This window comes from Tenrec ecaudatus, chromosome 2 (assembly GCF_050624435.1).
Source record: "Tenrec ecaudatus isolate mTenEca1 chromosome 2, mTenEca1.hap1, whole genome shotgun sequence".
Taxonomy (NCBI): Eukaryota; Metazoa; Chordata; class Mammalia; order Afrosoricida; family Tenrecidae; genus Tenrec; species Tenrec ecaudatus.
In genome coordinates this window covers 217362163-217379181 of record NC_134531.1, presented here as the reverse complement: position 1 = coordinate 217379181, position 17019 = coordinate 217362163, and the positions used below count along the sequence as shown (strand labels likewise).

General features: G+C 41.4%; 1 protein-coding gene across 3 annotated transcripts in view; it reads left to right on the top strand.

The window, feature by feature from the left end:
* DYRK1A (dual specificity tyrosine phosphorylation regulated kinase 1A) overlaps positions 1-16777 on the top strand; it is a 121065-nt gene extending 104288 nt beyond the window's left edge. For all 3 annotated transcript variants that reach the window (XM_075542295.1, XM_075542294.1, XM_075542296.1), the window contains exons 10-12: positions 5624-5930; positions 6358-6482; positions 11178-16777. In XM_075542295.1, the coding sequence (XP_075398410.1) occupies positions 5624-5930; positions 6358-6482; positions 11178-11798 (1053 nt within the window). In that variant the 3' untranslated portion in view covers positions 11799-16777. The remainder of the gene's footprint in view (positions 1-5623; positions 5931-6357; positions 6483-11177) is intronic.
* Positions 16778-17019: the final 242 nt, after the last annotated feature.

Sequence of the window (17019 nt, the reverse complement as noted above, 5' to 3'; positions counted from 1 at the left end):
TGTCTAAATTATTATTTTTTTCCATGCCTTACACAGACTGCCCTCTCCTTTTACCCACATTTCTGTTGTCCAACCCCCTGGAAGAGGATTATATGTAGATCATTGTGATCGGTTCCCTCTTTATGTCCACCCCCACCCCCTTTACTCTCCTAGTATCTCTAGTCTCATTATGGTTAATCTGTGCTGGATTCCCTGTGTTTCCAGCTCTTACCTGTATGCAGGGACAGGCTCTAGTCCAGCCGGATTTGTAACGTAGAATTGGGGTCATGATAGTTTGGGGGAGAGGGGGGTGAAGAGTCATTAAAGACCTAGAAGAAAGTTGTGTGTTTCATCGGTGCTGTGCTGCACCCTGGCTGGTTGGCTCGTCTCTGCCTCATAACCCTTCTGGAAGGAGATGTCCAATTGTCTGCAGATGGGCTTTGGGTCTTCACTCTACACTCCCCTGTATTCACATTGATAAGATATTTTGTTCTGGGTTTTTGATGCCTGATAACTGATCTCATCGACACCTCATGATCACACAGACTGGTGTGCTTCTTCCATGTGGACTTTGTTGCTTATCACCTACATGGCCACTTGTTTATCTTCAAGCCTTTTAAGACCCCAGATGCTATGTCTTTTGTTAGCAGCAGCTCACCATCCGCTTCCTTCACCACATTTGCTTATGTACCAATTTTGTCTTCAGCAATCTGTTGGGAGATACACATCACAGAATGCCAGGTTCCTGTGTTGAGGGAGTACTTTAGTAGAGGCCTAATGTCCATCTCTGCTACCTTAATACTTATAACTGTATATACGTGGACCTATTTGCCTATCGTTATTTACATATGTACATGCCTGTATTTAGACCTCTATAAATTTCCTTTACCTCCTAGTTCTTTCCTCTATTTCCTTTTATTTATCTCGTCCTACTATCATGTTTGACCTTCATTCTATTTCAGTAATTCCTCTTGGCTACATTGCCCTTAATTAGGCCCCCATCCATCGATGTTAGATCACTTGTCCCTGGGTTTGTTGATGCCCCACCATCTCCTCTCCCATTTCCTTCCCAGAACCTTTGGTCCAGTTGTTTACTTCTCCAGATTGTTTATCTTGTCTAGATGGACATACAGAAATAATAATAAGCTCAAAAATAAAGACAGCAAAACAAAACAAACTCCCCCCCTCCAAAAAAAAACCCCAACAATAACAGCAAAAACATTGACAATAAAAGAAAAGCCTATAAATGGCATAGGAACATACGATGTGGGAAGGAGTGAAATGGAACACATCCTGTCCCACCAAGCCCAGAGGACGATACTTCTGCTCAGAGCAGGTGTTGTTTTTTACTGTCCTTTATTTCTAACTACTTTTTGCTGATTTAAACCTTCTTTTAGTTTCCACTTAAGCCATTGATTTAAAATCTGTCTTTTATCAAGGCATCTAATGAAAACATTGCTAAGCACTGCTTTTGCTGTATCCCACAACGTCTTTTTTAAATCATTTTATTGGGGCCTTGTACAATTCTTACCACAATCCATACATACATCCATTGTGTCAAGAACATATGTACATTTGTTGCCATAATCATTCTCAAAACATTTGCCTTCTACTTGAGTCCTTAATATCAGCCGCTTATTTTCCCCCTTCTTCTCCACTCCTCCTCCCCCATAAACCCTCCGTAATTCATAAATTATTATTTTTTCATATGTTACACTGTCTGACGTCTGCCCCCGCTACCGCCCCTTTACTTGCTGTCCATCCCCCAGGAAGGAGTCTATACGTAGATTCATGTAATCGGTTACCCCTTTCAACGGCACATTCCTTCCACCCTCCAGGCATCGCCACTCTCACCACTGGTCCTGAAGGAATCATCTGTCCTGGATTCCCTGTGTTTCCAGTTGCTATTTGTACCAATGTACATCCTCTGGTCTAACCAGTTTTGTAAGGTAGAATTGGGATCATGATAGTGGGGGGGGGGGAGGAATTAAGAACTAGAGGAAAGTTATATGTTTCATCTTTGCTACACTGCACCCTGACTGGCTCATCTCCCCACAACCCTTCAGTAAGGGGTGTTCAGTTGCCTACCCATGGGCTTTGAGTCTCCACTGTGCACTCACCCACATTTACAATGATACGATTTCTTGTTCTTTGATGCTTGATACCTGATCCCTTCGACAGCTCATAGTCACACAGGCTGGTGTGCTTCTTCCATGTGGGCTTCGATGTTTCTCAGCTAGATGGCCGCTTGTTTATCTTCAAGCCTTTAAGACCCCAGACACTGTATCTTTTGATAGCCGGGCACCATCAGCTTTCTTCACCACATTTGCTTATGCACACATTTTTCTTTAGCAATCGTGTCTGGAAGGTTTGTATCCTGGAATGCCAATTTAATAGAACAACGTGTTCTTACATTGAGTAAGTCCTTGAGTGGAGGGAAGCCGATGTCCATCTGCTGCCTTAATACTAAACCTATAAATATATGCACGTAGATCTGTTTCCCCATACCCTTATATAAATATATTTACATATGTACATTCCAGTCTTTCGACCTCTAAAAATACCCTTTGTCACCTAGTTCTTTCCTCTATTTCCTTTTACTTTCCTCTTGTCCCACTATCATGCTCAGCCTTCATTTGGGTTTCAATAATTTCTCTCGGTTATATTACCCTTGCTGAATCCCGACTAGGCTTCTCACACCCTCCTTGCCACTGATTTTGGATCACTTGTTGCTCGCTGTCCCTGGGTTGGTCAGTACCACCTCCTTACCCCCTCTCATTTCCCCGGGAACCATTGGTCCCGTTATTTTCTCCTCCAGGCTATTCATCCAGTCTATCTTATCGAGATAGATCTGTAGAGATAATAATGTGCACCAAAAATCAAGCCATAGCAAGATAGGCAATGAATGAGAACACAGCGATGACAACAAAAAAGAAAACAAATTGCCCATCGAAGAATAAATTAATTAAAAGAAAAAAAAATTTAAAAAGAAAGAAAAACCCGTAAATAGATCAAGGTCTGATTTTTTTTTTTTTTAATTTTATCTCTAGGCGTGTTCTTCAGTCAGGTCTGATGGGGTACCATGCTCTGGCCCCAGAGTCTGTCGTTTGTACTCCCTCAGGGTCTCCCTGCTCTGCTCCCCAGTTGCTCTACCGCACACTTTTAGTGGTTTGTCTTGGTGTTACAGGGTCAGTCTGGGCCAGTCCCGGCACTGAGTCTCCAGTGTTGTCCCCCTTAGGGCCCTGGGCCATCAAGGGACTGTGTGTCTCTTAGTGGGATCGGTCATATTGTCCACTCTGTCCATTGGCTGTTCAGAGTGGGGATATCGTCCTCCAGGCCTGATGGGCCAGGCTGTGCTCTACTCCCTTCATTTGCTCCTATTTGCTCTGATCAGACATGCCCCTCTTCCCTAGCTGCAGCTTCAGTGCCGTCCATCCTCCCAAGTAAATTCTTCTGGGGTGAGGGGCAGTTGTCCACATAGCTGGTATGGGGGCTGAGCCCTCAGGCCCCTCCACTGGCTCCCCACTCCTTGCGGGCACACTGCATTCCTCTGGCACTGGCTTTAAGTCTGCTCCCTCTTCCCTGTGGAGACACAAACAATACCCTCCCCTTGGGTGGATCAGGGCCCTATTCCCCTACCACACATCTTTTTATTTTTTCTTTCCTTTTTACTCCCTCTCTGCTCCCTTTTTAGTTGGGTACCATATGTACCCCTGGATTTGGTCTAGCCCCTGTCCCCACACTTATTAATATGTTTAATTAGCAGTTCATCTTTGTCCCTATTAGAATTTTATTACATAATTTCAAAATATTTGAGTAGTTTTTAGATACTTTGTTACTGATTATTATTAATATAAAAGTGTTATGCTCATTGAGACTGTTTTATGACCTAGCATGTGCTGTATCTTGTTGAATCTTCCCTACGTATTTGAAAAGAATTTATGTTTTGTATTTTTTTGGCTTACTGGGTCTTACAGATAGCACTATAGGTCATTTTTTATTTTTCACATCTTCTCTGTCCTTTGTGTGTGTGTGTGTGTGTGTGTGTGTGAGAGAGAGAGAGAGGGAGAGAGAGAGAGAGAGTGAGTGTCTCTCCTTATAGGAATAGAGGCAGGGTTAATCTTCAAAAATAATTTTAGATTGCTAAGATCTCCCTTCTGAAGCTCTATTAGTAGTTGTGCCTCCATTTGGAAAAGTTTAAGGCTTGTGGATAAATCAACCCTTGCATCCTTATGAGATCGTCCTCTTTAATAGCACTCTTTAATAGCTTTTATGTCGGATAGGAAGTACTATAGCCATGCCCAGCATGCCCTACGAGTTATTTTCATACATATGCTATGCTAAGTTATCTTTGAAGTGATATGTTTTTCAAATTGTTATAGCGATAGTGGTACTTACAAAAATACCTATAGGTGGTCAATAAAGTAAAACACACTTTATTTGGATGAATATATACGTTTTTTCACCTGTACATTTTTCTTTATACCTGTCCATATCTTTATATTGAACGTATAACTTATATTCCACACAGTTGGATCCCGCATTATCGTTCAGCCTCTTTTACAATGCATATATAGCCCGTGTTGTGTTTCTTGTTCATGGCTGCCTTCTTTGGGGTCAGTCATATAGTTTGAGTATTTCATTACATCTCTTCTTTATTTCTAAACTGCATTTTATCACAAAGAATATTTTCTCCTCCCACTATGCTTCACTACTACCCAACAGCAATACTTTTAAAAAAAGGGTACTTAAAGGAAAATCATAAAGTAATCGTATTGGTTCCTTTTACAATATGCATCTTTAATTTACTAATACCTTCAGATAAGTGATCATAAAATAAACAATTCAGCGCTGTATTTTCACGTGTCACATCCACACTGTAGCGAGCGCATGCTTATGGCCGGCATAGGAAACAAATTCACTGCTTGCTGAAAAGTGCAGCTTCCAATATTTGCATACAAATATGGTAACTGTGTAATTCTATTTTACATTCCACTTTTTATAAAGAAATAAATACTGTTTCTTCCTCTCCCCTCCTCTGCACCATTTATTATATAGCATTTCTATGTGTGTGTTAGGACCCTCACTGTACCTCATTGGCCATTGAAAAGACATTTTACGACACGTAAACGCTAGAGGTGGTGTAGAAGGTCTTTTACCTGTAGCATACCTTTGCCCTTTTGGTGGTTCCCTCCGCAGGGAGGCTGAGGGTTGTTGCTCTCCTTCTGGCCTCGGTGACCCTTGATGTATGTCCTCCTTGCTCTCGGCACTATGTGGAATTTTCTGACTGCAGGGTATTATGGTGTGTGAAAGACACTGAAGACCGAGCTATCAACCAGTTCTTTTATTAATGACTTCAAGAAAGAGTATCTTAGAGCATTTTTGAAGTTAAATTATATACTGTAATTTTACAGAAATAACAGGCTACTGTAACCTACCTCCCCTTTTAGGAACTCTTTCCCCCCCACCCCCGCAGTGCCCCCACGTTGGTGTAAAAAATTGCATTCCTTGTTACCCAAGTACCTCCCCAGGGCAGGGGCCACTTGACAAATAGAAGATGACTATATTATTTGCATAAAATGAACGTAGTCTTGTACTTCTTCATCAGATTTAATGAAAGCCCCTTTCTCTTCTTCTCTTATAGGAGTATAAACCACCAGCGACCCGCAAACTCCATAATATCCTTGGAGTAGAAACAGGGGGTCCTGGTGGTCGCCGTGCTGGGGAATCAGGTCATACGGTAGCTGACTACTTGAAGTTCAAAGACCTCATTTTAAGGATGCTGGATTATGATCCCAAAACTCGAATCCAACCTTACTATGCCCTGCAGCACAGTTTCTTTAAGAAAACAGCTGACGAAGGTACAAACACAAGTAACAGTGTATCCACCAGTCCGGCAATGGAGCAGTCCCAGTCTTCAGGCACCACCTCTAGTACATCTTCAAGCTCAGGTCTGTTGGTCAACATTACATCTACACTTCACCAGGTTGTGTTTTGTGGTCAAAGTGAGATTATTTAAACAATTTGTTGAAAATTGGTTAGTGGGGTGGGGAGAAATAAATTTATATACCCCAAAGTGCCAATACTAAACTGTGCCTATAATAAGTTCTGCTTGTTAGTTGTAAACAACTATTTATTAACCTTCATGTCACCCTTATCTCCCCAAAGTTGTGTGGGTTCTTTATATTTTAATGGTACCTCTTTGGCTGTACTCTCATACTGTTTCTTAGTTTAACCAGACTTGATGGTGTTTTTGTTCAGTGTTTAATATGAAAATCCTATGATCTTGGGATAGGGTATCAGTGTAGTGGAATAGAAACTTAAAATACATAAACATTGAATGAACTTATACATTGTACTATGTTGTGATGTTTTAAGGTGGATCATCGGGGACGAGCAACAGTGGGCGAGCACGGTCGGACCCAACGCACCAGCACCGGCACAGTGGGGGTCACTTCACGGCCACGGTCCAGGCCATGGACTGTGAGACCCACAGCCCTCAGGTCAGCCTTCACACTGAGATGACCACTCCCACCTCCCTCGCTTGGGTTAGCAGCATTGCCTTCTCAATCACAAGTGTTCCTCACTTGGTTATGAGGATGTAGAACGAGCTTGTAATTAAAATAGCACACCCTTCAATTTTCCACCTCCTTGTTTAGAGCCATAGAGGGTTCCTGTGAGTCTGCGCAGTGAGTTTGGTTTTTGTTTAGGAGTAGCCAACCTGTCTTGGGTGCATAGTGACGACTGTTCCAAATGTTTCTCCAGCATTATCTCATTGGATTTGGCCACATTTTGAGCTGTACATTAGTTCTGTCCTCATTTGAAGGTGGGACCTGAAACTTGACGGGCTACGTAACCTTCCTTAGATCCCAAATTTAATTACTATACTGTACTTGAGTGCACTAAATGACATGTACCCGTATAAAATAAAATATCCCAATAAAATAAAAGGATCCTAATAAAATAAAGGATCCAGATCCTTAGCACTCATCCTGGATTCTGAAATAAGCTATGACTTACTTTTTAAAAACTTTTTTGGGGGTGTACTTTTAATATTTTTAAAGAAGGATCTAGTTAATACATTTTTGAAAACTGAAACATGGTAGTAGAAAATATTTAAATTCTCTTTGTAAAATAATGCGCATTTTTTATACTGAGAACTGTTTTATAGTGAGAAATCTGTATTATTTGGCAGGTAAATCAAAGTAAAATGTTTTAGTAGTATTACTGTTCTTGTGACTGGGGCTACTGGATAAACACGGGGGTATGTTGTTACCACTGTTCGTTAGTTAGTGTTCATCCACCTCTAACTGGGCTCTCTAAGGGGCCCTGGTGGTGTACAATGGGTTAAGACTAAACTGCTAACTGAAGGCTTGGCAATTTTTCTAACAAACCAGAGTATTTTATGGTCTACAAAGTAGTTTATTTAAATATTATGTAAACCCACATTCATTCAAGGCTATTTTCTTCAGACTTATTTATAATAGTTCAAGGCTGTAAGGTAAAACTTTTGCTAGATTGAGAAAAGAACAAATAATGATAAGGGCAGTCCCACTATTACAGTGAAATTGCTATTTCTCCCAGCAGTGCAAAATAGTTGTAATTATTCCATCCTCAAATTAGTATTCCTTTCTTACTCACTAAAAACCCCGTTCTTGAGTCATACACTTTCAGAGATGTGCTGTTTGATTCTAGAGATAAGCGCACTTTTGTCATAGAGTCTGCAGTGTTTGGAGCCCACCCTGCAGACTGACAGCCTCGGAAACTCCCGAAGCTGTTCTGCTCTGTCTTGGAGGGTCACTTGTGAGTTTTTGTTTAGCTTTGTTTCTCGACAACCTTACATGCTAGATCTCTGTAAGCCTTGCTTGAAGCTTTTGTCCTCTTGCTAGATTTTTTACTTCTGTGCTCACACCCTCCTTGATTTGTAAGGAAAACCCTCTTCAGCTTTTTATCATTGAATGTGTAGTCCTACCAAATTGTACAATTGTGTCTCTCCCTCCTTTCTAGAAGTCACCTGGCCCCCACCCCCTTCCTCCTACTCTCACACTACCAGCCTCTGCATGGGACCTCAGCTGTCGTCCCCGCGCTCTCTCTTTCTCAGTGTTTCACCACTCCCAGACCTCTGCCATCTGAAAACCCTTTTCCGGCCCTCATCGTGGATATCTGCTGCCTGTGGTTTCTCTTCCTTTGCAAAACTCCCGAGCCTGTTGTAACTCCACAGACACAGTTCCAACCAGTGAATGCTTTTTCATCGCACCCCCCCCCCCACCACTCACACACACACATACCCTTTATCAACCACATTTGACAATGTAGGTCTCCTCACTTTGACACTCTTCTGATTTGATAGGTTGCCTCCGTTAACCTCCCCTTGTCCCCCATCTCTCCTGCCTTTACTTGGCTGTCCCCTTTTCTGGATTCTCTTCTTCCAGCCACCACTTACATTCAACAAGGTTTCTTGTGGCCTGTCTCTTCTCAGTTTACACACTTCTTGGATAAGCTCAGTCGACTCCTTACCAAAGACTCCAGTTACTGTCTTTGTGTAAGTCACCCATACACATCTGTATTGCTCGCCTGGACTTCACTTGTGAACCCAGAGCCTTTGTTTCCCTGTTGTTTATAAATACCTTTGTGGGACTGTAACTGTGTCACATGCACCGATGTCATCATTTCCACCATTGCCTCCACTTTGCAGTGTTAGCCAGAAATGTTAGTCTTGTCAGTGGCTCACACGCACCTATTTGCTTCTCTTAAAAACTTGGGAATTAGGGATTTATCCATTATCCGTACTCGTCTCCGCATTCAATGAAACATTAAATGGTGTAGACTCTAAATATCCTCAATGTGTTTTATTTCCTCTAATTCACTTTTCCTCTGTGGCTACCCTCATTCTTACTGTACAAAGCTTTCTCACTGGTCTTCAGCACTTCATTCACCCAGCACCCCCATCCCTGTTTGGACAGCCTAGTGAGCTTTCAGAAAAGCCATTTAGTCCTACTACTTTAAACTGGCTTTTGGCTCCCCGTGTGTAGAGTCAATGGCCTCAGTGATTTCTGTGATCTACACCCACCACGCCATTGTGCCTCTGCACCAGAGCTGGCCTGCCTGGGCCTCGTTTTCATTTAGTAGAACGTTCCAGAGCCTCACTGTCACTTTTCTCGTGTTGTGTGAACCCTCAGTCTGGAAGACTTTCTCTGCCTCCTCCTCTGCTTTGCTGATTACCACCTATATTCTTCAGCGTCTTCACTTAAATATCAATACTTCTTTCTTTCTATCCCTCCATCCCTCCTTTGTCCCTTAATCTTCCCCTCTCCCTTCCAAATATATTAACTGTTGAAAACAGACAAGGTACCAAGAGAAACATAATGATACTTGATAAACTTTGCGCCATTTTCAGTAAAAGTTACTTTGCCTCACATACTTTTATTTATTTAACCTTTGGATAGTTAATATCAAGGTTAAAAATTTAGATCAAAGGAGATTCTTTGGAATAGTCTATGTGAAACCTCTGTCACCCAATTTTTAAATTGTTATTAATGTGTTATCTCTTAGATATACACCTACAGGCAAATACAAATATATATTCTCCCAACCTTTGTACATAGCATTTCACTTTTCCCCCTCAAACATATTAATATTTTGTAGATTTTAAATATCAGCGTTAAGATGGGTTTTAAATTTCATTTACCTCTCTAGCTATTGCCATTGGGTCAATTCCAACTCACAGTGGCTCTGTAGATAGAGTCTGAGGCTGTCAGTCGTGATGGGAGCAATAGCCACATCTTCCTCCCAGTGAGTGGCTAATGGGTGTGAATCGCTGACCTTATGGTTTGCGGTCCAGTGCTTACCTGACAGAGCTACCAGAGCTCCTCCATTTTGCTCCTGGTTCTTTAGTATTCCCTGTTTAGATACAGAATGGGATTTATTCTCTAATAAATGGTCATTTAATTTATTTCGTCTTTTTAAAAATTATTGCACAAAGAATGCTGCGTGCTTATCATTTAAATGTACATAATTTATCTCTGATATAATCTGCAACTAATTTTCTGGTTAAAGAGTTGTTAATTTTGATAAAACTATAAATACATTTACCATTGTACCCTCCTACCAATGACATTTAGCAGTGAATCAGTGTGCTCAACCATCGGATATTAACTAATACAAAATGAAAGATTGGTGTAGTTTGATTTTGTTTATTTTGTGTGCTTGAATTTGAGCAGCATATGTACTTGAAACCTAGAGAGCCCATGGAAGGATGGCCCAAGGGAAAGATAGGAATTAGCCGGATTAGTGCAGCCATTGGATGGGTGGTGAATTACGGTTGATTCCCATACTCATGGATCAGTAAAAGCACTCACTGCCTAACGTGTATTTGCTGCCCTCAAAGTAGTTCTCCCAGTGTAGTCAGCATCCCTGACAGACTGACAAGCACGGAGCAGCAGCAAATAATTTTGAATTACCCAAAGGGTTATGTTCCCTGTTGGTTCAATAGTCGCCACCATCTGCCATGAATAACCAGAATTTAACAGTATTTGTTTGTTTTTTAAAAGTGTAATGAGGAATTTTAAAGAGGGAGATGATAGAATTTATGTTTTAAAGGCTCGTTCTTGCTAATCTTTAGAATGTGTTGGACATGCGAAGGGAGGAGTAGGGAGTTCGTTTAGGGATTGCGTTCGTCAAGGCCTGGGAAGAGGCCTAGGCTGGGGTGGAGCGGTTGAGAGGAGAGAAGAGGCCATGTGGAATATGCAGTGTCGGTAGACATAGTAGGGCTTTGGTTATGGATTGGATGAAGAAATTATTGAACAGCTCAGTGTATACGAATGCTTTTATTGAAAGAGCAAAGGTAGAGAGATATGGGTCTTACAGGTAGAGGTAAGAATTTCTTTTGGATTTCTGAAAAAGATTATTTACTTAACCTTACCTAGAAAAAGTTTGCTGTTCCCTGGCCTAAGTAATGCTCCCATAGAACAGAAATGCTTAATGAAATATACAAGCCTGTTTGTGGATATAATTAACTGATAACATTTTTTATTTCTGAAACCTATTGGAATCTTGCATTGTAGAACACCTTAAAACTTTCAAAAAAGGTTTTCCTTTAATTAATATTAATGCCTACTTAAGTGTTAATATACTTTGATTGAAGATCAAGGAATGGAAACAGTGCCCTGAATACATTCTTGTAAATTTTCTTCTTACAGGTGCGTCAGCAATTTCCTGCTCCTCTTGGTTGGTCAGGCACTGAAGCTCCTACACAGGTCACTGTTGAAACTCATCCTGTTCAAGAAACAACCTTTCATGTAGCCCCTCAACCGAATGCATTACATCATCACCATGGAAATAGTTCCCATCACCACCACCACCACCACCACCACCACCACCACCATGGACAAGCAGCCTTGGGTAACCGGACCAGGCCAAGGGTCTACAATTCTCCAACTAATAGCTCCTCTACCCAGGATTCTATGGAGGTTGGCCATAGTCACCACTCCATGACATCCCTGTCTTCCTCAACTACTTCTTCCTCTACATCTTCCTCCTCTACTGGTAATCAAGGCAATCAGGCCTACCAGAATCGCCCAGTGGCTGCTAATACCTTGGACTTTGGACAGAATGGAGCTATGGACGTTAATTTAACCGTCTACTCCAATCCCCGCCAAGAGACTGGCATAGCTGGACATCCAACATACCAATTTTCTGCTAATACAGGTCCTGCACATTACATGACTGAAGGACATCTGACAATGAGGCAAGGAATTGATAGAGAAGAATCTCCCATGACAGGAGTTTGTGTTCAACAAAGTCCTGTAGCTAGCTCGTGACTAAATTGAAACTTGCGTTTGTTTCTTGTGTGTTTTTATAGAAGTGGTGTTTTTTTCCAAAAACAAAGTGCAAAGCTGCTTGAATCAGAAGGAGATTAACACACTGAACCGCTACAAGAGGGCAAGGCTGACCTTTTTTTGTTTTTAACTTGAAAAGATTGCAAAGGGACAATGAAGTTTTTTAAAGAGCCATGTCCAAACCCATCTTCATGGATAGCTCAGAGGTAGCACCTCTCCTTTTGCCTACCCCATTTTAACTTGCCACATCCCAATCATAGTTTTTGTCTTTCGATTCAACAAAAGTTAATGTTCAGATGTTGGTCTTGGTCATTTGCCAACTAATTTAAAATAAAGAGGCACTGCACATAATTTGCATCGAGGGGCCCATGCAGGTGACACACACACCCCTTCCTCTTCCCATTTTTGTTTTCATGTTGTTTCTTTTCCCCGTTTTGGTTTTGCTTTGTTGTGGGTGGGGTGGGGAATTGGGGTTTTTAAGTTCTTTCCACACCTGGGCACGGCAATGCAGCACTGTAGGGAAGAGGGCCCTCCAGCTCACACAGACACCAGCAGCAGCTGTATGAGAGGGACGGTTGTGTTGAAGTGTGTAGGCACAGCAAGCATGCTAAGTGGCGGGGTAAGAACTCCTGTCTGAACCTACTGAGGAGCAAAGCAGCAATTACATGGGATTCTGGGCCTCCTGGGTTTTGAGGCTGCAGGGAGGTAGTGATGGATCGTGACTGGTCTCCTAACCAAGGTGCACTGAGAAGCAATCAACGGGTCAGTCCTGGCCAGTCCTGGGGAGGTCTGAGTGGTGGTCTTTGGGATAACCTTTGGCCTTATGGATTTGGACTCTAAATTAGAAGAGCCTGCCATTTCAGATGCAATCACTTTTGGACATGCTTTTGCAGACAGTCCTTAATGCTGAAAACACAGAGAATGGGTAATTCAAGAGGCCTTTCTTTTAAAATAGACTTTTGTGACCCACTAATTGTAAGGTATTGCAAGGTCACTTTGCGTGTGTCCTAAAGCTGACTTCCTTATTGGTTGAAGGTCACAGAGGTAGTGGTTTGCTTTGATGAAAATAGCTACAGCTGTGTCCCTTCCTGCTTTTTACTTTTGCTTTTGCTTTTTTCTCGGCACGTGGTATCTCCACCATTTCTTCTGCACAAAGATGTCTTCTGTTCATCCTGAACATTTTTAAAAATGCAGATTTTATGTGACTGCTTTTTTGCCTCACAATTATGCTGTGAATTTTACAAAAATTTATTTTCTTTTTTGATAATTTATTGTACCAAAGCTGTTTTTATAGCACATAGATGTCTGTAACCAATAATGTAGCAGTTCTGCACTTTGACACAAGGTGTAACTAGACCATTTTTAAATGTCAGTTGAAAATTATGGCTGTACTATTGCTTAAACAAAACTGGAACTGTTGAATCCATAGCCAATGCATTTACAGCAATCTGTGTACTGAACAGAATAGATTGACATCTAACTCAAGATTACAACATCTGTTACATTATAAATGTGTTCAGGCTTCTGAAAGGAAAGGGCCACTGGATCCAGAAGCTGTGGAAGGAACCAGCAGTTGGTTCTTCTATTCCTGATTAACCTACTTGTAAACTGGAAAGCAGAACCTTGGTTGCACACCAACAGGTCCCGAGTAGGAGCACGAGGAGCGCAGAACTCGCACGCACGACCTGAAGGTAACAGGCTGGTGTTTAACAGGTGCCTAGTTTTGAGATTACGCTGCCTTAATGTAACACAGTCTGGCAGTTGCTAAATTTGTGTTCCCATTTTCAATTGATCAAGTTTAGGAAGTTATACTTTTGAGTGGTTGAATTGGGAGAGTGAAAAGAAGTCATTTTACCTGTCCAGGATCAAGAGAAGCCTAGAACAGCAGCAGTCATCTACCTCTGCCGGTAAACCCTGTTCACACAGCGCAGCCGAGCGCCACCTTTCACTCGGTGTTGGTCACGTCCCTGTGGCTGGCAAGGTCGTGTTTTTCTGAACAAAAGGTTTTTTATATGTAAACAGTGACACAAGAAAGGCTTAAGACTATGTAAATGTGAATGGAAAGTTGGAAATACTCGTTTTTATAAGCCACACTTTTTTTTTTGGTTGTTAATCAGGAAATCCATATTTATTTTGTAATTAAATGTCAAGCCTGTGGATGATCTTTGAACTTGGTAGTTCATAAAGGTTTACAGTAAATAAAAGGATATCATCTTGAGTGTAGCAATATCAAAAGGGATTCAGTACTGCTGTTTAGGGATATAAGGCTCAGATATTATTATATGGGTCAGGTCATTTTTATTTTTGTGCTGGTTGCCACATCTTAGCAAGCACCAAAAACAAAAGCAGTTTTTAAACCGATATTTACATAAAGAGAAATCATACAATCCACTGCTTCTGCATACTGTGTTATGTTACAGTCCAGTTTTGTGTGCTTTACTACACAGTTTGGTTACAGGACTTCTGTGCATTGTAAACATAAACAGCATGGAAAAGGTTAAATACCTGTGTTCAGATTGTAAGATCTAGTCCGGACTTGCTGTGTATATTGTAACGTTAAATGAAAAAGAAAACCCCCCTTTGTATTATAGTCATGCGGTCTTATGTATGATAAACAGTTGAATAATTTGTCCTCAGACTCTTTACTATGCTTTTTTAAAATTAATTTAAGAAGAGATGTAAACATAGTAAAAAATCTTCCTATGCAATTAACCTGGTCCAGGTAATGGTCTGGTAGGTATACTGAGTATCAATTTAGTCAAATGTATAAGAAAGGAAGTATTAGTTACATCAACCTAGGCTTCAAAACTCTGAGAGTAAAAACTGGAGGTTCCATGGCATTTTGGCTTTAAAAAGTTAATAATGACTATATGACTACATTCGTTGGTGTACTATATTCATTCTGTTTCCCTCTGATTCCGAGTGCTCCTGTTTTGGTTTGTAGCATGTAGAATGAATGTTGGGCTTAGAAGAATTCCTCCAATAGGATTTTGACTTGCTTGGCTGCAAGACGAAATTACAAATATTGCTGTTCCTCTTTCCCCAAATCCTAGTATGGGGACATATCAGGGACTTTCTTGTAGAGATTAGAGAATTCCTGCTACAGTGAATTAGTTTCTAACCCAAAGTCTTCTGGTTTTATAAATAACCTACGGAAGTATATATTAAGTGGACTTTCAGAGGTAAGAGACTTATTTAAAAGTAAGTTAAATGTGATTTTTGTAAAATTTAGGTTGGCTAGATATTTGAATTTACTACATGTAAGAAAAGAAAAGAAAAGCCTCCTTTAATTTTTGTCTGAGGGTATGAGAGTTCTACTTAGATAACTGACACATTTTGTGATACTGGACTAAAGAACCTGAGGCTTATTTTTATTTCAGGAATATTAGATTTATATGTAAGAAATCATTAAGGCTGCAAAAATTTATATGGTTCACAGAATGACCATCACGTTGACCACTATTACCCCCTCTTTTCCAGCTCCTGTGTTAACTTACTGAAACTGTCCTATAATAGGGAAAAAATACAGAAAGACAAGATAACGAGCACTACATGTTTCCTAGGCCAGATCCCCAATATCTTTTGGCCTGCCTTTAATTGTGTTAACTCAGGATACAAGTTCAGAACCCACTTTTATATCCATTAGTGTAGTGGTGTCCATGCACAGTAGACCTGATGGCTTATTCTGTATGTAGGCCTCAGTCTTCGTGCTAACATGTGAAGCAAAGTTTGAGAATTTAAGTTGAGGGTGGGGTGGCAACGCGCACAGCTTTGGTATAACTTCTACCTGGGTGTCTGCTAGACAAGGCACTCTAAGCCTTTGCTTTCAGGGTAAAGTAGAGCAGATGTTCTTATTTTCTTAACCATGAATCTCTATCTAGATCTGCTTCCTAGCATGATGGCACACATGCACAAAGGTCAGGAAGCCACTAAGGGAAGAGCTTGCTGTGCTCTGTCGCCTTCCTCAGCGGCACAGCAGCCCTCTCCAGTTTGTTCACCAAGAGCCATTTGTGAGTATCACTTGGGTTTCCACCCTCTATTAGTCATTTCCACGTGTATTTAAGGCATTAGGTATTTTTAGTGGAAGACTTGTTTAGTAAGGTAAGTGGCTTGTTGGTTTGTGTGCTTGCCTTTCTCATTGGCATCATGCCCCGTCAAGGGCAGAGATATCTCCTGCACGCAGTCAAGAGGCGATAGAATCAGGCATTTCTTGCAACATAACGGGGAGGGGGGAGGGGGAGGGGGAGGGAATCACCTTTAGACAGCACAAGATGATTATACTTTGTAATTTTTCATCTTCAAAGGCAAAAAGCTATTTCTCCGAGTAGACATGATTAAACATGCGATCAACAACTGTTACTCCATGGTTGACTCTTCTATATGCAGCTTTCTTTGCCTAAAAAGCCGTTCTCCCCCATTCCCCACATTAGCGTATGAGGGCGCTTCAAAGAGATGTGGGGTTTTTACCCCCTATGCCCCCCACAGAGAAGGTGGAACCGTGAGAGTGGGTGTGGGTGTCTTCTCCGTTACAGTGCAGTATGAATTGCTGCCATCCGTGCCCACTGTCACTGTGCTTCGGAACAGGCTGGAAGCCTCGACCTCCCTTCCTTTTGCTTTCGTGGTTGCGTTGTCTAGTCGCAGCTGGGTTCTGAAGGCGTGAGTGGAAGACCAGGTTAGGAGTTGTGTTGACCAAGGAAAATGGGGCCAAACTCCTGACAATGAGCGATGGGGGAAATAGAGCAAATAAACAGAGCACAGTTGCTCATACTGAAGATGATGCTGGACGGATGCGTCAGTGGCCACAACTGATGAAGTATTCTCATGTCTAGGAAAATATTCAAAGGTTTTTCAGCTTACACCATACAGAAAGTTCATGTAGGTATTACATACATTTTGTCTGTTTGAAAGACCATAGTTTATTTGATTATCTTTCCAATTAAATTTTTTAATTGTTACCTTCAGGATTTTTTTGGTTTTCATTTTATTCTTGTACGTGTTCCTCCCAATACTTCCTCATTAATCACCGGAACTCTACCCTTAAGTTCTTCAGTTGGAGGCTGGCTGCATGAGCTCAGGCGGGTTAGGGAGGGTGGGGGTGGAGGAGACAGCTCCCCTGGAAAAATAAGTGGCAGGTAGTGGGTTGGGTGGTAATTCTTTACTGGGGCACAGGCCGAGAAGCTGGCCTAATAGGTATGCCTAGTGG